Raw genomic sequence first — 25,559 nt, forward strand, 5'->3', positions numbered from 1 at the left:
AGTGAGAGGGCCCGACCGCAAGCTTTCCAACTCCTCCTTAAGCTCTTTCAGGCGTCTATGGGGCGCCTTCAAGATTTCTCTGTCCCATACATGCATCTCTGCATGTACCGCAGCAGTACGTTCTGCCAACGTTGCATGTGGATTAGTTCTGGTCCATGCATCAGATACAAGCTGCTCAACATCATCCTCCTTCAACCATCTTGCTTCAAACTGCTTGACTTTTGCTCTGAAATGATCGCTCGCCAAGTCACCATCTGTGTCCAAAAGGACCGGTCTATGATCTGATTTAGTATGCCCTGTGTTGGTGATCTTTGCATTAGGGAAGAGACTTAGGAACTGTCCATTGCTTACAGCTCTACCCAGCCTCTCCCGTATTCTTCGTCGCCGCCAAGTGAATTGGTCGCCGGTGAAGCCCATATCCTCAAGTTCACTGTCAACCAAGGCGTCCCTGAATCTCTGCATCATATTTGTTGGTCGCGGTGCTCCACCTTCCTTCTCATGAGAATACAGAATCTCGTTAAAATCGCCTGCCACTACCCATGGCGCACGCGCTTGCTGATACAGGCTGCGGATGTACCCCCATGAAAGGTGCTTACCCTCCCACTTAGGTTCTCCATCGAAACCTGTAAACCTCCAAGATTCATCCGCTGAACCTCCTAGAACCACATCAATGAAATTCTTTGATTTGTCCTTCACTTGTATTTCCACTGGGTTCCGTCAGTAGAGGATCAGGCCTCCACACTAGTGCAGAACCGGGCAATAGCACCGGTTCGTAAGGCCCTTTAGTGCCGGTTCCATAACCGGCACTAAAGTGTGGTCACTAAAGGCCCCCCCTTTAGTACCGGTTCAGCACGAACCGGTGCTAAAGGGAAACCACGTGGCACGAGCCAGCTCCGGGGGCTGGGAGCCCTTTAGTACCGGTTGGTAACACCAACCGGTACTAAATGTTTGTGGGTTTTTGTTTTATTTTGTATTTTTCAATTAAATTTGTGTTATCAATTTAATTTAGGATTGTTTTACGTTATAATGAGTTGTAGTCGTCATCATCATCATTATCGCATATTAATAAATAAATAAACTCTAGCTAGCTAAAAATCATCGTAGTCGTCTAATTACCACTATTTAATCATCATAGTCATTACCGCTAGCTATCTAATCATCACCAACACTGGCTAGCTTAAAGAGGAAACATTCACTTTCTAACAGAAGCAAAGATATCATCGAGTTCAACATAATCATCACCAACATCGAAGTTCAGGACACGGACATGAGACACTAATTAAGAGCATGAACTAGTGCTGCTCCCTCTCAGGTAGAATAGCATAGAACATGTATAACTCTCCTGATTCATCATACTGGAGTATGCAGATGAATCTGTCTCCTAATCTTGGGTTGCGCTTCTCCTTGTTGCCCCCTAGTACTTCTCTGCGATCGTTAACAATTTTGCTCCAATCTTTCACTATTAAGCATTCTTCGCTTTTAGAAATCCTGAATGCACTCATGTGCAATGTAGGATATCTTGGCCGTAAGCTAACCATTGACATGTCACCTTTAGTCTCGATCCACTGAGGCACAACTGTCATCGGAAGTCCCTGTTGAAGAACATCGTATAGTAATTAATATACTAAGCAATGAAAGTTTAGCTTCAAAAATAATGTATGCAAAAGATGCACTAATTAAGGACAAATAGTTAAAATCTTACCATCTTTTGATTATAGATGTGACCGTAGTTCAATACGAGCACCATTGGTCGCACGTTTTGAGTACTAACATTTCTAAGTTCAAGAAAAAAATTTGTCTTGACAGTATTAAGATCCTCAAGCCATGAAACATAATGACTTATCTCCTCGCAGTTTAGTTGAGCCCCGGGGCAGTAGTAGGTCCTGTCTATCAAGCGCCGGACATGTTTGCTTGAACCGAAATAAGCTGACAATACAAATTAGTTGTCAACTATTTTTGAATAAACTATATCAAAGACATAAACATAATTGCCAAAGTGACTTACTATATCAACTTTGAATGTCTCATCCAGCTTGATGCTGAAGCGCCTACCATCAACAAGGAAATTTCTGTCGCATAGGCCGCGCTGGTCTTCACAGTGTTCGCACATAATGAAATCTTTTTCGTCGTCAGATGACATTTCCTATGTTCATATAGGTGAAACATTAAACACCTGTTACTATCTAACACTAATTAATATCTAGCCAAATATATATTCATCTAACATTTGACATTAATATATCTAACTATATTCATCTCTAACAATTGACATTATTATATATTTAACTTTTCTATCTAATTCATCTAACATTCGACATTAATCTAACATTTATATAAACTCAAAATATATAAAAAATTAAATAAACAGAAAAACTCATTAGCAAATAATATTTTATTAGATCATCAAATCTCAGATACCTAAATTTTCTTACTAAAAATAAACTAGTTATATTAATTATTGAACTAGTTCAAATCTCATATACCTAAATAAACTAGTTATATTAATTATTGAACTAGTTCAAATCTCATATACCTAAATAAACTAGTTCGGCAATTTTCTTACTAAAAATAAACTAGTTATATTAATTATTGAACTAGTTCAAATCTCATATACCTAAATAAACTAGTTCGATAATTTTCTTACTAAAAATAAACTAGTTATATTAATTATTCAACTAGTTCAAATCTCTAGTTCGACAATTTTCTATCTAGCTAATTCATCTAACATTCGACATTAATCAAACATTCGATCATCTAATTAACTTTTCTAAAAAACAGAAAATAAGTAAAAAAATGTGTGTGTATGTGTGTGTGTATGTGCGTGTGTATGTATATATGCATGTGTGTGTATGTGTGTGGCCCCGTACGCCGCCGCCCCGTACGTACGAGCAGGGGCGCCGGCGTACGGGGCGGGGGCGGCGGCGTACGTATGGGCGGGGGCGCCGCCATACGGGCCGGGTGCGACGACGACGGACGGCGGCGCGACGGGTATACGTGAGAGCGAGAGACGTACGAGACCGGGCGGGACGACGGCGGACGGCGGCGCGCGGCGTTCGGGGCGGCGGCGCGAGACGGCGACGACGACGACGACGGACGACGGGCGATGGGCGGCGAGGACGGGTTCGAGCGGCGCGCGAGAGGTTGGAGACGAAAGAAGTGGGGAGATCTAACTGAATTTTCGTAAGTGTTGTATATATAGGAGAGACCTTTAGTACTGGTTCGAGTCACCAACCGATACTAAAGGCTAACTTTGGCTAGGCCAAGAGGCGGGAAGAGCAGGCCTTTAGTACCGGTTGGTGGTTCCAACCGGTATTAAAGGGTGGTCTTTAGTACCGGTTGGAGCCACCAACCGGTACTAAAGGCCTCGCGCTGCCACCCCAAAGTTTAGTCCCACCTCGCCGGGCGAAGGGCAGCCGCACTGATTTATAAACCTAGCCGTGGCTACCTCTTCGAACTCCTCTATATAGCGGCTTCTGGGCCTAATCAATTAGGGCGCGCTGCCCTGTGAGCCTGCTGGCCCTTCTGGGCCTGCATTTGCACACCCTAGGTTTGGCAGGCCCACTGGGCAGTGCGCCAACAAATTTTTTATATAGTTTTTTCTTTTCTGCATTATTTATTTTCTTCTATTTATTTTTGAGTAGTTTTTTATATAGTTTTTTCTTTTCTGCATTATTTATTTTCTTTTATTTATTTTTGAGTAATTTTTTTGTATAGTTTTTTTATTTTCTGCATGTTAGAACATGTTGGAAATTGATGACATCGCTTTGAATGCTGCATACTGAACACAAAAAAAGTCCGGAGTTCAAATAAGTTTAAAAAATATTGAAGTGGCCGTGTAACAGATGAGTTCTCGTCCGAAACCCTGATACTCTGAAAGAGTTTGTCCAGTTTGTACACGAAGTGCGTCCAGTTTTTGCCGTCACCCTCTCTACTCTTTCGCGCATGCTATGCGGGTGATATGATGATACCATGCCAAGTTTCCACATTTTCAGGATTCATTTTGTAGTGATTTTCAATTTCACGGTCATTTAGCTCTCTAAACAATTAGGTAAATGACCGAAAAACAACAAATGATGTCAGAACATGTTGGAAATTGATGACGTCGCTTTGAATGGTGCATACTGAACACAAAAGAAGTCCGGAGTTCAAATAAGTTTAAAAAACATTGAAGTGGCTGTGTAACAGATGAGTTCTCGTCCGAAACCCTGATACTCTGAAAGAGTTTATCCAGTTTGTACACGAAGTGCATCCAGTTTTTGCCGTGACCCTCTCTACTCTTTCGCGCATGCTATGCGGGTGATATGATGATACCATGCCAAGTTTCAACATTTTCAGGATTCATTTTGTAGTGATTTTAAATTTCACGGTCATTTAGCTCTCTAAACAATTAGGTAAATGGCCGAAAAACAACAAATGATGTCAGAACATGTTGGAAATTGATGACGTCGCTTTGAATGCTGCATACTAAACACAAAAGAAGTCCGGAGTTCAAATAAGTTTAAAAAACATTGAAGTGGCCGTGTAACAGATGAGTTCTCGTCCGAAACCCTGATACTCCGAAAGAGTATGTCCAGTTTGTACACGAAGTGCGTCCAGTTTTTGCCGAGACCCTCTCTACTCTTTCGCGCATGCTATGCGGGTGATATGATGATACCATGCCAAGTTTCAACATTTTCAGGATTCATTTTGTAGTGATTTTAAATTTCACGGTCATTTAGCTCTCTAAAACAATTAGGTAAATGACCGAAAAAAACAAATGATGTCAGAACATGTTGGAAATTGATGACGTCACTTTGAATGCTGCATACTGAACATAAAAGAAGTCCGGAGTTCAAATAAGTTTAAAAAACATTGAAGTTGGCCGTGTAACAGATGAGTTCTCGTCCGAAACCCTGATACTCCGAAAGAGTTTGTCCAGTTTGTACACGAAGTGCGTTCAGTTTTTGCCATGACCCTCTCTACTCTTTCGCGCATGCTATGCGGGTGATATGATGATACCATGCCAAGTTTCAACATTTTCAGGATTCATTTTGTAGTGATTTTCAATTTCACGGTCATTTAGCTCTCTAAACAATTAGGTAAATGACCGAAAAACAACAAATGATGTCAGAACATGTTGAAAATTGATGACGTCGCTTTGAATGCTGCATACTGAACACAAAAGAAGTCCAGAGTTCAAATAAGTTATTAAAAATAAAAAAGAGGTGCAATGCTGGTTAATTTGCTTCAAGCCATTCGGAATAGTGTAGACTGCACTGCACATAGCTCAGTGCAATCTATGCTATTCCGCAAGGCTTGAAGCTAATCAACATGTAGGTGAGCATTGCAACTCTTCGTCATTGTCTGTGCACTCACGGCTTATAAACCGCTCATACTGCCTCTCTCTTGGCGAGGTGGGACTAAAAATCAGCTTACAAAGAAACTCTAGTACATGAACCGGTACTAAAGGTCTTCGTTGGGGCCCCAGACTGACCATAGCCTGACACAGCCTCATTAGTACCGGTTCGTGGCATGAACCGGTACTAAAGGTTACCCACGAACCGGTACTAATGATGCCCACCCGCCTAGCCGTTGGAACCGGCACTAATGGTCACATTAGTGCCGGCTCAAATTCAAACCGGCACTAATGTGCTTCACATTTGGCCCTTTTTCTACTAGTGCCACTAGCTCCCACACTCTCGAGAACCTCCATATTATCCATATTTATTTTCCTTCGAACCTTCTCTTCCTTAGCTGTGTTTAGGTGTGTTTCAGACAGAAAAAACACATCTGGCCCAAACTGCTTCTGGACATCCAGAAGCGATCTCACTGCCGCGGTACTGGCCAAACCGCGACAGTTCCAACATAGTATTTTCATTGATCCCGGCGAACACCCTCGAGGGGAGTCGCCGATGTGCTTGGTGTTGGATCCTCACCCACAATTATGGGCCTCATTCTCTTGTTGTCATGAATCTTTTGAGGGGTACTCAGCTTACTCTTATCAATTGGCTCCTCCTAACCACTCTCTAGCAAGCTCACTTTATCGCTAACAAATCCTGCTGGTGGCATCACCGAGGGCACCACTATTCCACTCCCCTGACTAGCCACCGAGCCATCTTGGTTCATCAGTCTCTTCCGTACCATTGGAACCATTGCACCAGGGTTACGCTCTGTCTCCTTCCCAATGATCATATCATTCTCCTCTTCTTGGCTCGGGGCACTTGGGTTTCCTCTACCCCGTCCAAAGCCTCCTCCTCTACCCGAGTTGTTGCGTCCCGGGGCTCCCCCTCTGCCTGTATTTGTTCTGCCCATGGGTGGATCAAAGTTCACAAGGAGCCACTCCCCCATTCACAAGATTCTGCACTGTGTATACCATCGCCACATTCAGTCACAACATGCCCAATCAACCCACAAAAATCACAGAAATCTGGTAGCTTCTTGTACTCCATCGGGTATTTTTTGCTCTCCTTCAGAGTAAACGGGACAAAACGCACTAGAGGCTATCAAGCTTAATGAACACCCGCGCTCTTAGGTATCTAGTTGGGTTGATGCATCCTTCATTGACGATCACCGTAAGCGGCGGCACACCCACTTTCCTCGCTATCTTTTCTGCAGTCTCTCTCTTTTTCATCAGTCCATCAGGGACATCAATGATTCGTGCCCAAACCGGAATTAGATCTAGCTTATACTCTTGCACATCTGTAATTCCATCATATTCCTCAAGCACCACCGCAGCTTTATGGAAGAGCCATGGCCCCCCGTTCATGATTCGATTCCAGTCGCCCAAACACATCACTTGGGCTAAAAAGAGATTCTCCCCTACCGGCTTGAACGTCACCCCCTGCGATCCTGTCCATGCGTTCCGCAGGGATTTATATAGTGAAACATAACTGTAGGGTTTTGGGTATGAACCCTAAATATTGCAATCCATCTCATCTCCTCAATCAGTTCTTCAATCTCCCCTGACGAGTCGAGCTCCTCCTCCTCTTCCCCATGCAGGCTTAGTCCCGCGAATCGATACCCCAAAATTCCATTAGCACCTCCTTCCTGTCTCCTTGCATAGCCCGATCCAGATCCGCCATCCGCCGGCGGGCCCCTGCGAACTCCGCCAGCCATGCAATCTCCTCCTCGAGGAAGCCAATCACTTGGAGTCACGTCCTAAATCGCCCCAGGGGGAGATCGACGTGAGATCGGTACTGAAATCATCACGATAGTTGGGAACCCTGACGTCGCCGCCAAGGGAAGTTGGGAACCCTAGGTGCCCTAGGGGATATCAGTATTCCTATTAGGAGGGTTTGACTTGACTCATTAGTGTGTTAGGGTCACCATGTCTCGAGTGGATCATATGTGATATCACTAAGGAAAGAAGTCACCTCGTTCTCGAGAGCTCTGGCTCATGCTCGTGTCATGGGTCCTCTTGGCTCTTGATGCGACGATGGTAGGTCCATGGGGATGATCATGGGATGCTCCGCATCATCTCCCCTCCCTTGGGCAAGATCCGACCTCAGATCGAAATCCTCATCACCATGGTACCGGGAGAGATCTTTGATGTTGAAGACGTCGCTCACGGAGTACTTGTCACGTGGGATGTCGATGTTGTATGCATTGTTGTTGTAGCGTGCAAGCACCTTGAAGGGTCCATCCGCTCGTGGTAGGAGCTTGGACTTGCGTTCATTGGGGAAGCGATCCTTGCGAAGGTGTAGCCACACGAGATCTCCAACATGGAACATCATGGGTTGCTTGTTGGCGTTAAGCTTGGTCGCGAGTCGTTGTACTTGGTGCTCGATGGTGTTCCTTGTATCTTCATGCATCTTCTTGAGGAAGTTGGCTCGGGCACTCGCGTCCAAGTTTGTGCGCTCTTGAAGCGGTAGAGGTAGAATGTCCAATGGGGACAATGGGTTGAAACCATAGACGACCTCGAAGGGGGACTTGCCGGTAGTCGAATGTCTTGCTCGGTTGTAGGCATACTCGGCGATGGGTAGGCACTCTTCCCACTCCTTGATGTTCTTCTTTATCAACACGCGTAGTAGGGTGGAGAGCGTACGGTTGGTGACCTCCATTTGGCCGTCGGTTTGTGGATGGTATGCCGAAGAGAACAAAAGCTTGATTCTGAGCTTGGCACATAAGGTCTTCCAAAAGTAACTCAAGAACTTGACGTCGCGGTCCGAGACAATCGTCTTTGGCACTCCATGAAGGCGCAAGATTTCCCTACAAAACAAATTTACAATATGTGAAGCATCATCTATCTTGTTGCAAGGAATGAAATGAGCCATTTTGGAGAAACGGTCCACAACAAAAAAAACCGAATCCTTGCCATTTCGAGTTCTAGGCAAACCAAGCACAAAGTCCATGCTAATATCTTCCCATGGTTGATATGGAATTGGAAGTGGCATATAGAGGCCATGAGATTGGGCTTTAGACTTAGCTTTGCGACATGTAGAACAACGGTTGGTGAAGCGATTGACGTCGCGATGCATCTTGGGCCAAAAGTAGTTCTTGGAGAGCGTAGAAAATGTCTTGTCGCATCCAAAGTGTTCCATGAGTCCGCCTCCATGAGATTCCTGCAAAAGCAACAAATGAAAAGAGGACTCAGGGATGCAAAGTTTGTTAGCTCTCATAAGATATCCATCTTTGATGTAGTATTGATCCCAAGAAGTATGCATCAAACACTTGGCATAAGGTATGGCGAATGTAGGATCATGTTCATACAAGTCTTTGATATGCTCAAAACCAATGACATTCAACTCAAGGTTATTGACAAGCATGCATATACGGGAAAGCGCATCTGCCACTTTCTTTACCCTTAATGTACTTGATGACATAGGGAAATGACTCAATAAATTCACTCCATTTAGCATGACACTTGTTCAACTTAGTTTGACCCTTAAGGTATTTAAGTGTTTCATGGTCGGTATGGATGATGAACTCATGTGGGCGAAGGTAATGTTCCCATTCATGCAAAACTCGCACTAAAGCATATAGCTCTTTGTCATAGATGGGGTAATTGAGTTGCGCTCCGGATAGTTTCTCACTAAAGTATGCAATGGGGCGCTTTTCTTGCGTTAACATGCCTCCTATGCCATTACCACTAGCATCGCAATGAATTTCGAAAGGTTTGTCAAAGTTGGGTAATGCAAGCACGGGAGCATGAGTAAGCAAATTCTTAAGCTCATTGAAAGCAATATCTTGAGATGTTCCCCAAACAAACGGTGCATTTTTCTTACTCAAAGCATGCAAAGGTGAAGCAATGGTGCTAAAATCCTTCACAAATCTACTGTAGAAACCGGCTAAACCAAGAAAACTACGCACTTGTTGCAAATTGGTTGGTTGGGGCCAAGTTTTAATAGCATTGATCTTAGATTCATCAACATGAACACCCTTAGAAGAAACTACGAAAACCAAGAAAACAAGCTTGTCAACGCCAAATAGGCATTTTTCCATATTAGCATAAAGTTGCTCTTTTCGAAGAGTTTGTAGCACGGTTCGAAGGTGGGTGACATGCTCTTTGAGAGATTTGCTAAACACAAGGATATCATCAAAGTAGACAACAACAAATTCACCAATGTAAGGGCGAAACACGTAATGCATAAGATGCATGAAAGTACCGGGTGCTTCCGATAAACCCATAGGCATGACTAACCACTCATAGAGACCAAACTTTGTTTTGAAAGCGGTTTTCCATTCATCACCCTCTTGTATGCAGATTTGATAGTAACCACTTTTAAGATCAATTTTGGAAAAGATAGTGGCACCTCTAAGTTCATCAAGCATATCATCAAGGCGTGGAATGGGGTACCTATATCTAACGGTGATAGCATTGATAGGTCTACAATCGGAGCACATGCGAAAGCTACCGTCATGTTTTGGTACAAGAATGACCGGTACGGCACAAGGACTCAAGCTTTCACGCACATGTCCATGGTCTATGAGATGCTTTACTTGCCTCTGTATTTCTTTGGTTTCTTCGGGGTTGACGCGGTATGGAGCTTTGTTGGGAAGCGGCGCTCCGGGGATGAGATCAATTCGGTGCTCAATGCCTCGTAGTGGAGGTAGACCCGGAGGTAGCTCATCGGGGAAAACATCTTGGAATTCCTGCAATAGAGAAGATAACACCAAAGGTAGATCGTGAGAGTTGTTAGTTTTTGTGACCTTGTCCTTGCACAATAGGACATAGTGTAGGACACTTGATGGGTTCACACACACTTCTCTCATCTCACGTTTGGTGGCAAAGAGAACTAAGTTTTTCTTGTCACTCATCGTGGAGGAACTCAATTTGGGCTTGTTGCGCTCACTCTCTTTTTGGTGGCTCACTCTCTCACCATTCTCTCCATGATGGGTGGTATGCTTGTCGGCGATCACTTGACTTGGCGACATTGGATGGAGGACGTACTCCTTGCCCTTCATCTTGAAGATGTAGTGGTTCGTTCGACCGTTGTGGACGACTCCTCTATCGAATTTCCATGGCCGTCCAAGGAGAAGATGACAAACGGTCATTGGAACAACGTCGCACTCCAAGATGTCTTCGTAGGCGCCGATCTTGAAGGAGACTTGTACTCGGTGCTCGACTTGGATGGTGCCGGAGTCACTAAGCCATTGCATTTTGTAAGGATGTGGATGCTTCGTCTTGGGCAATTGGAGCTTGGAGCAAAGTTCTTCACTTGCGGGATTGTGACAACTCCCTCCATCGATGATGACCTTGACGGATCGTCCATTGATGCCGGCCTTGGTGTGGAATATGGTGCATCTTTGGTCTTCTTCTTGGTGATGTTGGAGAGTCAAGACTTTTGAGACAACAAGTGCGGGACTTGAGTCTTCATCACAAAAGACTTTTTCTTCTTCATTGTTCACTTGGCGGTGCATGGCGACTTGCTCAAGTGCTTCCATTTCACCTTCACTCATGGAGTCATAAGTGCCATCGTCGTTGAAGACCATGGTCCGCTTGTTGGTGCACTCGTAGGACTTGTGGCCTCGGCCTCCGCAGGTGAAACACTTGAAGGAACTCGTCTTGACGGTCTCATCGGTTGGGGTTGTTGATGATGAAGCTCTCGGCTTGAAGTTGCCCGTAGTAGGGTTGCTTGTAGCTGGCGAAGCTTTCTTGGAAGTCGACTTGTCGAAGTTGGAAGTAGAAGGTCTTGTAGTCGGTGTTGGAGTCGTTGAAGCTTGGATATTGGAGAAGCCGTAGGACTTGTATGAGAACTTGGCGTACTTGAAATCATCTTGCACTTGGCGTTCCGCTTTGGTAGCTTGGTGCACTAGCTCGATGAGATTTGAGTATGGTTGGAAGTCGGCGATCTTCTTGATAGGATGATTGAGTCCATTCAAGAAACGTGCCATTGTTTGCTCATCATCTTCCGTGACATTGGCTCGTATCATGGCAATCTCCATCTCCTTGTAGTACTCTTCAACGCTCTTGGTTCCTTGCTTGAGTTGTTGGAGTTTCTTGAAGAGGTCGCGGTTGTAGTAGGTAGGCACGAAGCGTGCTCTCATGACATCCTTCATTTGTGCCCAACTAGTGATGGGTGGTTCACCTCTTGCCTCACAGCGCTCTATGATTTGTTCCCACCAAATGAGGACATAGTCTTGGAACTCAAGGGATGCCATCGCGATCTTCTTCTCTTCTTCATAATTGTGCAAACGTAAGATCTTGTCAACTTTCAATGCCCATGAAAGGTATTCTTCGGGATCGTTGCTTCCGTTGAACTTGGGCATGGTGAACTTGAGCTTGCCGTAGCGTTGCTCTTCATTGTGTTGGGGTCGGGGATGATGACGCCCATGTTGTAGATGATTGTTCAACTCGTGGTGCTCTTGTCGCGGAGGGTTGTCATCCTCGTGTTGCTCTTCTCGCGGAGTATTCCCATTGTTTTCATGCTCTTGATGAACTTGATGGTCTTGGCGAGCTTGTGGAGGAGCGCGTCGAGCTCGAGGAGGAATTAGACGATGCATGCGAGCTTGAAGTCATCGTTCGTGAATTTCTTCGTGAAGTGCTTCCTCTTCTTCACGGGCTTGACGGCCTCGGTCGGCAACGGCTCGACTCGCATCGCGTAGAGCTTGTTGCGCCTCAAGTGCTTGAGCGTCACGGAGTTGTTGTTCTTGACGTTGAGCCTTGGCATCTTGTGCATTTTGGTGTAGATGCGCACGTTCTTCCTCTTCATGTTGGCGTTGTTGTTGTCGTTCTCGAGCTAGCGCAAAGGCTTCTTCGGCTTGACGTCGTCGGTGCTCTTGAGAGTCTGTGTCCCGACGTGGATTGAGGTTTGCTTGACGGTCGGTGTGCGCGGCTCGACGAAGAGTGTTCGATGTCGGTGTACTTGAGCCGGAGAGGGTAAAGTCGAAATGGCGACTTGAACGGCTCCTTCTTGAAGTGGAAGAAGAGCGGTTGAGCAACAAAACACGAATCTCGTCCATCCTTGCATCATTCTCTTGCTTGTGATTGTCGAGCTTGTGTTCAAAGTAGTCCCTTGTACGTTGCTCGGAAAGTCGTAAGTCGGCAGCAAGGTTGTCGATGCGTTCACTCATAGCTTGTTGCTCTTGATGCAAAGCACGTTGTGCACCAAAGAGGTGACTCTTGGTGACAAAGGAGTTCATGTCGTCGTCTTGCTCCATGAAGAGTGGGTTGGTAGAAGTACTTGGCCTATCCATCATTCCAAGACAAATGTGAGTGGTAGAAAGAGAAGAACGAGTACCAAATGTACCTTGACCGAAGTTGAAAGTGGATCGAGGATCACTCCAATGTAGGACAAGGAAATAGCACAATTGGTACGAGTTCTTGTCGGTTTCTCACACCTACACAAGTAAAAGCTTATGGTGGAGCTCGGTTAGGATGGTGGCATAAAATTTGATGCAATTGTAAGTGAGACTCAATAATGTTGGAAAAGATTCACGAGTTTGCAAATGCAACAAGTAGACCAATAGCAAGGTATGGTACACGGAAACACACACGCAAATAGATAAGATGGGGTTATGCAACCAAGGATGAGCCAAAATGTGGAATTCACCAAGATGCTCTTGTTGCACAACACTAGAGAGATGCTAGCACGATTGCACAATAGGCGGATATGAACTTGTGCACAACCTACTAAGCAAAAATGCAACGACTTCTATCCCAAGTATGCTATATGTATGATGTTCCTATGCATTGATCCAAGATGATCGAGTATGACAATCTTAATGTTGTATGATGCTATGGTTCTTGCTCTTTGCTTGTCTTTCCTCTTTTTCTTAAAAGCTTGTTTGGCTCTTTGATGTTTGAGCTCTTTTCTCATGCAATGCTTCACGAAGCAAGATAGCAATTGTGTATGTGACAACAACTTTGTGACACAAGTGATGATACCAAGAGATGCAACATGATGATGGTGTGTATGCTATGGGAAGTATGAACACTAATGTGCACAAGTCACATTGCCGGCAATACTCAATGGCTAGTCTCGATGGGTAAGCAACGCAAAGGAGTAAGGCTATGATGGCTATCAATGTAATGGCAAGAGTGATATGTCCAATACCAAGATGAGGTTACCGGTCTTGCTTCCGGTATGGTGTCAAAATGGTGGCACGAATACCAAGTCGTTGTCGAGGTGGTCGTTGTTGATGACGCGTCCGTGGAGAAAATGAGCAGCGGTGATGTCGATGTTGAACCGTACCTAGATAGATGAAAAACAAAAGGATACGGAAACCACAACTCAAATTATCAAAGCAAAATTTGGCAAAATTGTCGGGGTTGGTAGCGGGAAAGGCTAGGGTGGTGCTATGCGGAAGTGGTGGAGGTATGCGGAAGTGTATGTGGGCACCGGAACGAAATTTGGCGAGAGTTAGTCGGGAAACGTATGGTGGATCACTACTAGGAAAAGGCCTACTAATGGCGCACCGGTTTTGCCTACTAATGGCGCACCACCGGTGTGCCATTAGTATTACGCCACTAGAATTTTTTACTAATGGCGCACCACTGGTGCGCCATTAGTATCTGGTATGCTAATGGCGCACCAGGCAGTGCGCCATTAGTTTTGCCCACGGTGCGCCACTAGTGTCTGCTATACTAATGGCGCACCACATGGTAGTGCGCCATTAGTAACAATTTTTTTTAATTTTTTTTCTTAATCTCAGGTCACTATTTCACCTATGAGATATCCAACACATATATATACAACAAGCATCCATATAACAATCATAGCCAACACACAAGTTCCATCATATATACATACATAGCCAACACACAAGTTCCATCATATATACATACATAGCCAACACATAGTTCCATCGTTACATATTACAAAAGTTTCACATTGTTCATCCAACACCGTTATCCATCAATTCACAAAAGTTTCACATTGATACAAAATAAAAACACAAATGGAAAAGAAGCACTCCATCCATGCAAGCTTCCGTGAATTAAATCAAATCTGCAAAATGATAAACAAGAAGTTAGAAGAAGAAAAAGAAGAAGACTAGAAGAATACTAGAAGAAGAAGAACACTAGAAGAAGAATAAGAAGAATTTTTGAAAAGAAGAAGAATAAGAAGAAGACTATAAGCTTATTTTGTAAACTTGATCATTTTGTGCTAACATAAGTTATTTTGGAGCTAACCTATAGGAAACTAAGCATATAAGCTCTAAGTTAGCATATTAGAGCCAACTTAGGTAAAATGAAGCTAACCTATAGGAAACTAAGCATATTAGAGATAACATAGGTAACTAAGTATATATATATATATATATATCATTTTGGAGATCTGACATACCTGACAAAGTTCAGTTCTCATGCATTGTTCTTCTCCTTCTCCTTCCTCAGCCTGATGCACCAAGAGCGGCGAGGCGGTGGAGGCAGTGGGATGTAGTCTTCTACCTCAATTGGCATGGTCATGTCGCCTAGCTGTGGGATCGCCGGCGCCACCACTGGTGCGTGGTCATTGTCAGGCACCACCACCATCGCGAGGCCACCTTCAGGCACGACCATCGCTAGGTCATCCTCAGCCACCTCCATCTCTTGCCCATGGTCAGCCACCACCATCTCTTGCCCATGGTCAGCCACCACCATCTCTTGCCCTTGGTCAGCCACCACCAGCGCTAGGTCATCCTCAGCCTGATGCCCATCGTCATCCTGCAGCTCCTCATCCCCACTCTGCTCCTCTTCTCCCGCACTCCAGTCCGGATCATCCTTCTTGTTGTCTATGCTGCTGCCAGAATCGCTGCTGCTTTCGCTACAGCCAGAATCGCTGCTGCTTTCGCTACAGCCATAGTCGCTGCTGCTTTGGCTGTAGCCAGTGTCGCTGCTGCTGCTCCCATTACCTGTACAAATGCAACAATGACCGTTAACAATCAATGTGAGACAAAGCCAAATGTAGAGGAATAAGAAGACGCAGAACGTACCGGCATCATCATCGTCAGCGTAGCGCATGTGACACATAGTCGCGTTGAACACCTTCACGATGAGCATGGTGGCGTTGTCGTCGTACCTGAAGAGAAGGAAGTACCCCAGCCGCAGGTCGTAGGCACGGTAGAACTTCTCCCACCCACGAGACAAGTACATGTGGCCCTCCTTGATCACCAACTCCACATCCCACTGCCTGCGAAACCCGCTGCCGGCCTATCGCAGCTTCACATTATTTGGCGGATCTTCACCCATCAGCATGTTCATAAAACTGCCAGGCAGCCTCTGCAGTTTGGGACAATGAGTGATGTAGCAAACAACAGATATCATAATGAGATAGGTGAAGGGGAGATCTCTCGTTTTATATACCTGCGTCATGGATGATACTGAAGTCCCAAGTATGATAGTGAAGAACTCGGAAGCATCCAACTCGTACTGCGGTGTCGCAGAGCGGCGGTGGCTGCTTCCCGCCATCTCTGATAAGCAGCAGAAGAGACCAATTAGTACCCTTACAACAGATCATAAAACATGCATGATAACATGCATTAGTCGCAAGTACCCCATATGTCCTATTTTTAGCAAAGTCATGCTAAAATTCACGGAAAATTTAAGCATGACCTTTGCTGAAAATAGGACATATGGAGTACCCGAATTTGCCGGAATGGAAGTTAATCGACATTCCGGCAAACTCAAGGGCCTCTCGGGGTACCTGCAAAATCATTATCCCCGCGTAATGAAGTCGCGAATGGGTCATTTCAGAAGATCACAAGTAGCATCTTCACAAGTACAACATCATCACAAATACAGCAGCAGGGATATTTTTATGATACAAGAAGAAAGCAACCACAACTACAGTAAAAACAAGCAACTACACACAGGAGTTGTAAAATATCCCTGCTATTCTTTTTTACATAAACATGTAATTAGTCAAGACAACTTCTCTCATATTTTTAAACTTCCATTTATTTTAATCTACGGTAGAGACATGACATCATCACCCTCCAGAAAAAACCAACAAATATGGCATCAGAAACATATGTGCCACCTGTCAAAAAATATAGAAAAGAAAGCACATAGTTATAAAGATTAGTATTCGAGACTTTGTAGCGAGCTCTGGTTTCTCTTAATGGCAATTTGGGTGAACCTTTCCATGCAAAAAAAAATTAGACTGTTATACAGATTTTGGACCCCATCATATGCTAAGCAGGTGTGATGGTTCAGGCTTAATATGAAGCAAGCAGTAGAAGAGGTGCAAACAAACATTTTTTTAAACAAATTGTGGTGGGATATTTCAAGACATTGCGGTTCGAGTGCTTCAGAATGGCTGTGAGATGAGAACTACAGACAATCAGATCCTCTTGACTATAGTACAACATAAACTGAAGGATAAAAAGGGTGTTTGGATTCAGTTAACTGAATATGCTACTCTAGTTCCTGGAGTTGGTTACTTAATTCTGTTTATTCCCATTGGTCTGGCTGACCTTTGGGTAATAGCTACTTATACTTTTTATTACAGGTTACTGCTGTTATATATACTTACAACAGCACTGCTAATGATACTAGCCCAAGTGCTTGTGGGTGTGGTGTCCTATTTGCAGAAAAGTACCATGTGTAAGTGGAGTGCAGTGTTCTGCAGAAGCAGATGTTCAGTTGGGTGCTACCCTGTCTATTTCTTCTATGCTATCCTTATACTCTACTTAAGAATAGATGCTACTTGTCTTGGCTATATTCTGCTTTCTTGTCTATTTTTGTGGCTCCAAGAACTCCTACAAATCCTTTGATGCATGACACAACCTTTCCGTGTTAATTTTTCTGTAACTGTACCTAACTGTACCTAACAGAAAAATTTACTTGAGAATCAACAACAATTTACAATCTATGGCCATGGTCTCCACTCCCAAACCCTAACCCTATCTACAAGCCATTTTCTGTAACTGTACCTAACTGTCACCTGCGTGGTGGTGCCCTGCACAGCGGTCGTTGAGCTCGCGCGGTGTGGTGAGCTCGCCGGAGATGGACGGGCCCTGCACAGCGGTCGAGACTCAGAGCAGAGGTTGAGGGCAAGAGGAAGAAGAAGAAGAAGGAAGTGGAGGGGAGGGGCTCACCTGCAGTCGAGGGAGTACACGGCGCCGGCCTGGCTGAGCTGAGGTAGGGCAGAGCAGCGCGCGAACGGCGGCGTCGCGTGGCTTGGCTGAGCTGGCGGTCGTCGTCTCCTCCTCCTCGTCGTCCTCCTCCTGGTCCTCCTCCTCCGGCTCGGGGCGCGGGGGAGGCGGCGCGGGGGAGCTACAGTGGTGGGGGCGTGGGGGCGTGGGGGCGGCGGCGCGGGGGAGCTGCAGTGGGGGGGCGCAGGGGCGTGGGGGCGGCGGCGCGGGGGAGCTACAGTGGTGGGGGGCGCGGGGGCGGGGGTCGGGGCGGCGGCGGCAGGGGACGGAGGGGGCGTGCAGGCGTGGCGGCGGCGTACGGTTGGGGCGGAGGGGGCAAATTAGGTCGAATGGGGAGGAAGGGAGGGAGGGGAATAGGTGGAGTGGGGGGAAGCTTACTAATGGCGCACCCAGCAGCGGTGCGCCATTAGAATGTTTTTTTATTACAGTTCGAGCCCTCAGGTTATATTCCACCTAACCCAATCTACATCAGAACCCACCCACTAGCCCGACTGGTCAGCACGCAGCACACACTGGAGGTCCTGGGTTCGATTCCTAGGCTCCCCAATTTTTATTTTTATGCATTTAAAATGCGGTTTGATATTTATTTGTGTTTAAATATGTTCAAACTTGCTTAAATCATAACAGTAATATTTTTTTTATAAAAACAGTATTATTTTTTTAAAAAATATGTTCAAATTTGTTATTTGAAAATATTTATGAATATGAAAAAGGTGTAGTGGAGGGTGCGGTGGGTCATCGGCGATGGTGGAGTGGGGGAGGGTGCGGGCCGGGGGTCGGCGGCGGCGGCCGGTGGAGCGGGGGAGGGTGCGGTTGATCGTCGGCGGCGGTGGAGCGGGGAGGGTGCGGTTGATCGTCGGAGGCGAGGGGGACGTCGATGTCCTATGAACATGGTTTTCGAAGACCCGGGATCTCTATCTAGCTGGCGATACGTTGTGTCATCCATGCACCTTACGCATCCAGAAAATCCGTGGACTACCTGCCCCGCGAGATAACCGTAACCGAGATAGTCGTGTAGTAGTGCATTTAAAATGCTGTTTGATATTTATTTGTGTTTAAATATGTTCAAACTTGTTTAAATCATAAGAGTAATATTTTTTTATAAAAACAGTAATAATTTTTTTAAAAATATGTTCAAATTTGTTATTTGAAAAAATTTATGAATATGAAAAAGGTGGAGTGGAGGGTGCGATGGGTCATCGGCGACGGTGGAGTGGGGGAGGGTGCGGGCCGGGGGTCGGCGGCGGCGGCCGGTGGAGCGGGGGAGGGTGCGGTTGATCGTCGGCGGCGGTGGAGCGGGGAGGGTGCGGTTGATCGTCGGCGGCGACGGGGACGTCGATGTCCCATGAACACGGTTTTCGAAGACCCGGGATCTCTATCTAGCTGGCGATACGTTGTGTCATCCATGCACCTTACGCATCCAGAAAATCCGTGGACTACCTGCCCCGCGAGATAACCGTAATCGAGATAGTCGTGTAGTAGTGCATTTAAAATGCTGTTTGATATTTATTTGTGTTTAAATATATTCAAACTTGTTTAAATCATAAGAGTAATATTTTTTTTTATAAAAATAGTAATAATTTTTTTAATAAATATGTTCAAATTTGTTATTTGAAAATATTTATGAATATGAAAAAGGTGGAGTGGAGGGTGCGGTGGGTCATCGGCGACGGTGGAGTGGAGGAGGGTGCAGGCCGGGGGTCGGCGGCGGCAGCCGGTGGAGCGGGGGAGGGTGCGGCTGATCGTCGGCGGCGGTGGAGCGGGGGAGGGTGCGGTTGATCGTCGGCGGCGAGGGGGACGTCGATGTCCCATGAACACGGTTTTCGAAGACCCGGGATCTCTATCTAGCTGGCGATACGTTGTGTCATCCATGCACCTTACGCATCCAGAAAATCCGTGGACTACCTGCCCCGCGAGATAACCGTAACCGAGATAGTCGTGTAGTAGTGAAATATATATATATATATATATATATATATATATATATATATATATACTAATGGCACACCGCGTAGTAGTGCGCCATTAGTTGTTTTGCAAAAAAAAGAATAAAAAAAATTCAGTACTGGCGCACTCCTTGTCCGGTGCGCCATTACTAGTTAGAACTAGTAATGGCGCACTTCGGTCGGATGCGCCATTAGTATGTATGTAAAAATAAAAAAAAATTATCACCAGTGGCGCACCTTTTGTCTGGTGCGCCATTAGTGTCTTCCACACTAATGGCGCATCACCAACTGGTGCGCCATTAGTATATAGTAGTGGCGCACTACTTCCCTGGTGCGCCATTAGTGTCAATCCTATCTATAGCCCTTTTCCTAGTAGTGGATGCGTTGTTTTGCTGCCAGGGGCCAGAGGTCCGAGGGTGATGGCCGGATGTCCGGGCTGGTCGGGCCGGATGTCCGGGCGCTGGATCCGTGGACGAATTCGAAGAACACCGCGTGGAGAGGTCAAATCCGGGGCAAAATTCGGAAGATTTTGTGGATGGAATTTGGGGAAAAGGTGGGGGAATGCTAGATATACCTGCAACACACAAAATCCGCGGATCAAATCCAACAAAACTTCATCACACCAACAAATCACAAAAAATAATTTGGGGCTATTTTTGTGGGGCAATTTTTGGATTAGGACGAAAAACAACAAAATCAAGCTAGAAAACAAAAGGAGGGGGCTCCGAAATCGTGATCAACGTGGCTCATTATACCAAGATGATGTAGGGTAGAACCCTTGTGGCCCGATCTTTCACGAAAGGAGCGGATCCCTATGAAGAACGCGATGAACACGAGGGGAAACATGAGGGAAACACGAGGGGAACACAAGAGAAATCACTCAACCAACAAGAATAGATCACACATGCGCTAGATCCAATAACACAAAGAGATACACGATGATCCAAGGTCAACAAAGGACGATACGAAGTAACCGGTTCTTCTCCTAGAAGGAGATCTTGATGGGGCCACCCAAGAGGGGGTCTTGAATCCAAGGTGGATCTTCTCCGAAGAGGGGCCGCGGTCTCTCTCGTGGAGTAGATCCGATATGGATGAGCGAAGCTCTATCTCTCAAATGAGCTATCACAACGCTGAACCTAGAAAGAGGAAGGGGATGAAGTATATATAGTCTAGGGGGCGAGAGGGTACATGGGCTTCAGTCCTTCACTGTTCACAGACAGGCGAGGCCGGATGTCCGGGCGTCGGGCTGGATGTCCGGGGCTTCAGGAGTGGCCGGATGTCTGGGCTGGGGGGCCGGATGTCCGGGCTGGCGGTGAAAACTTCTGTGGTCTCTGGATAGACGAGGCCGAATTTCCATGGAAAGGCGCCGGATTTCCGGGGCTTCGGGGGAGGCCGGATGTCCGGGGCGCGGGGCCAGATGTTCGGGCCCTGTAGCTTTTCTGGCTGGGCTGCGGCTGCTGTGGTGGCATCTCCAGGGGCCGGATGTACGGGGTCTTGGCCGGATGTCCGGGGCCTGGAAGGAGAACTTGCCCGTTTCCGTTGGTTCTCTTCATCTGTGGACTTGGCGACTTGTCCGTCTTCACGTGCATCTTCGGGAGGCTCCTCTTGACACCTGATCATGCATAGCATATCGGACTTAGGTAGTAACCATGTCTCGAGTGGATCATATGTGATATCACTAAGGAAAGAAGTCACCTCGTTCTCGAGAGCTCTGGCTCGTGCTCGTGTCATGGGTCCTCTTGGCTCTTGATGCGACAATGGTAGGTCCATGGGGATGATCATGGGATGCTCCGCATCATGATGCCCCCAAGGAGGAAGAAGACGTGGAGACGCCTTCATTGCCCGATCCCTGCGGATCTGAGGATTCCCTCCGGAGCCAAGGCTGCGGGGAGAAACACCACACCAAAACGACGCTTCCAAGAAAGACTGCGGCGCCCGCGTGCGTAGCCATCGCTGGATCCGGCAGAGGCCGAAGAAGTATTTTCTCCCGGAGATGCTCAACCACTGCAAGCCGGAACCAGCCGGCCACCAACCACCACCAAACCAGCACCGCAGAGCACCAAGGGGAAGCTCCCACCATAGAGGGCAAAGCATCGGCACAAGTAAAGAAATCTTGAATAACTCCTTTTCCAATAATATTACCACTACCGATTCGAAATCTTTTTGTATGGTAGGTAAGGGGTTCTTCAGCAGGAGCATCAAATTTTTTCATGATATTGTCATCGCCCATATCGACGATAACTTCCCCAATTTCAGACATAACGACAAGCAAGCGAACTAACACACTAGCAACCAAAAAGCAAGCGGGCAAAAAGAGGCAAATAGAGAGGGAGGATAGAGAGAGAGAGAGGGAGAAGGAGAGGGCGAATAAAACGGCAAGGGTGAAGTGGGGGAGAGCAAAACGAGAGGCAAATGGCAAATAATGTAATGCGAGAGATAGGGATTGTGATGGGTACTTGGTATGTTGACTTTTTGCGTAGACTCCTCGGCAACGGCGCCAGAAATCCTTCTTGCTACCTCTTGAGCTTGCGTTGGATTTCCCCGAAGAGGAAGGGATGATGCAGCAGAGTAGCGTAAGTATTTCCCTCAGTTTTTGAGAACCAAGGTATCAATCCAGTAGGAGGCCACGCTCAAGTCTCTCGTACCTGCACAAAACGATAGCTACTCGCAACCAACGCGATTAGCGGTTGTCAATCCCTTCACGGTCACTTACGAGAGTGAGATCTGATAGATATAATATTTTTGGTATTTTTGGTATAGAGATGCAAAGTGAAAAGTAAAAGGCAAAGTAAAAAAGCAAAGCAAGATTAAAGTGATGGAGATTGATATGATGAGAATAGACCCGGGGGCCATAGGTTTCACTAGTGGCTTCTCTCAAGAGCATAAGTATTCTACGGTGGGTGAACAAATTACCGTTGAGCAATTGACAGAATTGAGCATAGTTATGAGAATATCTAGGCATGATCATGTATATAGGCATCACGTCCGTGACAAGTAGGCCGAAACGATTCTGCATCTACTACTATTACTCCACTCATCGACCGCTATCCAGCATGCATCTAGAGTATTAAGTTAAAAACAGAGTAACGCTTTCAGCAAGATGACATGATGTAGAGAGATAAATTCATGCAATATGAAATAAACCCCATCTTGTTATCCTCGATGGCAACGATGCAATACGTGCCTTGCTGCCCCTTCTGTCACTGCGAAAGGACACCGCCAGATCGAACCCAAAGCTAAGCACTTTGCCCATGGCAAGAACTACCAATATAGTTGGCCAAACCAAATGGATAATTCGAAGAGACTTGCAAATATAACCAATCATACATAAAAGAATTCAGAGAAGATTCAAATATTATTCATAGATAGACTTGATCATAAACCCATAATTCATCGGTCTCAACAAACACACCGCAAAAGGAAGATTACATCGAATAGATCTCCATGAGAGAGGGGGAGAACTTTGTATTGAGATCCAAAAAGAGAGAAGAAGCCATCTAGCTACTAACTATGGACCCGAAGGTCTGAGGTAAACTACTCACACTTCATTGGAGGGGCTATGAGGATGTAGAAGCCCTCCGTGATGACGACCCTCTCCGGTGGAGCTTCGGAACAGGCCCCAAGATGGGATCTCGTGGATACAGAAAGTTGCGGCGGTGGAATTAGGTTTTTGGCTCCTGTTCTGATCGTTTGGGGGTACGTAGGTATATATGGGAGGAAGGAGTACGTCGGTGGAGCACCGAGGGGCCCACGAGGCAGGGGGCGCGCCCTAGGGGGGTGGGGGCGCCCCCACCCTCGTGACCGCCTCTTTGACTCCTTGGAGTAGGATCCAAATCTCCTGGATCACGTTCGGTGATAAAATCACGTTCCCGAAGGTTTTATTCCGTTTCGACTCCGTTTGATATTCTGTTTCTCCGAAATACTGAAATAGGCAAAAAAACAGCAATTCTGGGCTGGGCCTTGATTAATAGGTTAGTCCCAAAAATAATATAAAAGTGGAAAATAAAGCCCAATATAGTCCAAAATAGTAGATAATATAGCATGGAGCAATAAAAAATTATAGATACGTTGGAGACGTATCACAACCCATCATCTAATAACTACTTCACAATGCATTATCTTAGGCCCAAATATGGTGAAGTGTCATGTAGTCGACGTTCACATGACACCACTAAGGGAATAACAACATGCATACTATCAAAATATCGAACACATATCAAGTTCACATGATTACTTGTGACATGATTTCTCCTGTGACCTCAAGAACAAAAGTAACTACTCACAAGTGATGAACATGCTCAAGAGAGGGGTATTAAATAGCATAATGGATCTGAAAATATAATCTTCCACCAAACAAACCATATAGTAATCAACTACAAGATGTAATCAACACTAGTAGTCACCAACAAGCACCAATCTATAGTTCCGGTACACAGATTGAACACAAGAGATGAACTAGGGTTTGAGAGGAGATGGTGCTGTTGAAGATGTTGATGGAGATTGCCCTCCCCAAGATGGGAGATTTGTTGGTGATGATGATGACGATGATTTCCCCCTCCGGGGGAAGTTCCTCCAGCGGAATCGCTCCGCCGAAGGGCAGAAGTGCTCCTGCCCAAGTTCCGCCTCGAGACGGCGGCACTTCGTCTTGAAAGTCCTCTCCTTATTTTTTCTAGGTCAAAATGACTTATATACCAGAAGATGGGCACCAGAGGTGGGCCGGGCTGAGCACAACCCACCAGGGCGCACCTGGGGGGGGGGGGGCAGGCACGCCCTGGTGTCTTGTGCTCACCAGGTGGCTCCCCTCCGGTGGTTATTTGCTCCAGTATTTCTTATTTATTCCATAAAAAATCTCCGTGAAGTTTCAGCCCATTTGGAGTTGTGCAGAATAGGTGGCCTGGCGTAGCTTTTCCAGGTCCAAATTTTCCAGCTGCCAAATTCTCCCTCTTTCTGTGTATCTTGCAGATTATGAGAGAAAAGGCATTAGAATTACTCAAAAAGCATTATTATGCATAAAAACATTATAATAACAGTAGGTAAACATGATGCAAAATTGACGTATCATGGATCAAAGTGAGGAGGAGGAGGAGGGATTGGGGATTTCGGCGCATGAGCACCTGACCAGCTCTAGGGCTCGGGGGAGTAAGTATTGAGAAACCGAGGGTGCTCGATGGCAAAGATGGCCCCTCCCCTGCTTTCCTTTTTTCCTATATATATATTACAAAAATGATAATGAGCGGGCATTCCTGAAACGGTTTATGACGCGGACATCCAATCAATCAATCCCTTTAGAGCATCTCCAACATCAACTCTATTTTTGAGCACATAGGGCATGAGATGGCAAAAGGTGCCCTCTAACATCTACCCAATCCTAAGAATTGTGCAAAAAAAATGTTGGGTAGCTAAAAAAGGCTCCTCGTGAGGCAAATTCGGGGCACTTGGGGCGGGGGAATGGGACGGTCAATCCCTATACTATTCACTAAAAATGGGACCCACTAGCCCCATACCCACGATGCACCAGGGCGCTCCATTTCCTAGGAGTTTAGTAACTCTAGGGATGAAAGTTTTAATATGCCCTCTTATTTCCTCTCCCGACTCTAAGAGGCTAGGACAAACCTTCCCCTTCGGACTTCATCGACGAGCTAGTGGACTCACCTTCCCTCTGCTTGCCGCTCCGACGACTGGTAGTGGGGAGAGGAATCTTGATGTCTCCGCTCTGGTTAGTAGTTTAGGTTAGGATCTTTTTAATCCTCGCGTTGAGTTTTTCTTCCTGGCTCTGATTCTTCCCGATTTCGTTCGTCTAGACATAGTCGATGAAGCATACCGTTTATTGTCTACATGAAAAAAGAACAACTCACATATTGAAAGCCACATATAATACTTACCCGAACTCAACATCTCGGCTCCTTCTTAACTTATGTATGAAACTTGAAGAAATTTCACCGTTGCCCTATGTCATCCTTAGTCAAATTCGCACTTGTCTCATCTTTTCCCCGGATAGTCTCTGGCATGTCGCACCGCTATAACACTCTGCCTGCTTCTATACTTGTCATCAACACTTTGCCATGTGCAGTGAACACCACAGAATATACGACCATGTACTCTCTCAACTTTTGA

At 45.9% G+C, this 25,559-nt stretch overlaps 1 protein-coding gene across 1 annotated transcript; it reads right to left on the bottom strand.

Moving 5' to 3' along the window:
* Positions 1 to 14,718: 14,718 nt before the first annotated feature.
* LOC147986830 (uncharacterized) lies at positions 14,719 to 16,575 on the bottom strand. Its single transcript, XM_087540165.1, has 2 exons — positions 15,337 to 16,575; positions 14,719 to 15,255 (listed from the first exon to the last, which is right to left on the bottom strand). Exons 1-2 carry the CDS (start codon positions 15,494 to 15,496, stop codon positions 14,726 to 14,728), a joined length of 690 nt encoding a protein of 229 aa, XP_087396291.1. The 5' UTR covers positions 15,497 to 16,575; the 3' UTR covers positions 14,719 to 14,725.
* Positions 16,576 to 25,559: the final 8,984 nt, after the last annotated feature.

Source organism: Triticum urartu, chromosome 2A, assembly GCF_056163025.1.
Source record: "Triticum urartu cultivar PI428250 chromosome 2A, HENAU_Tu73, whole genome shotgun sequence".
NCBI classification, from domain to species: domain Eukaryota; kingdom Viridiplantae; phylum Streptophyta; class Magnoliopsida; order Poales; family Poaceae; genus Triticum; species Triticum urartu.

Coding starts and splice junctions, on each gene's coding strand:
- LOC147986830 (XM_087540165.1), bottom strand. CDS start 15,496: ATGTACTTGTCTCGTGGGTGGGAGAAGTTCTACCGTGCCTACGACCTG. Junction 15,256..15,336: donor CGCTGACGATGATGATGCCG/GTACGTTCTGCG, acceptor GCATTTGTACAG/GTAATGGGAGCAGCAGCAGC.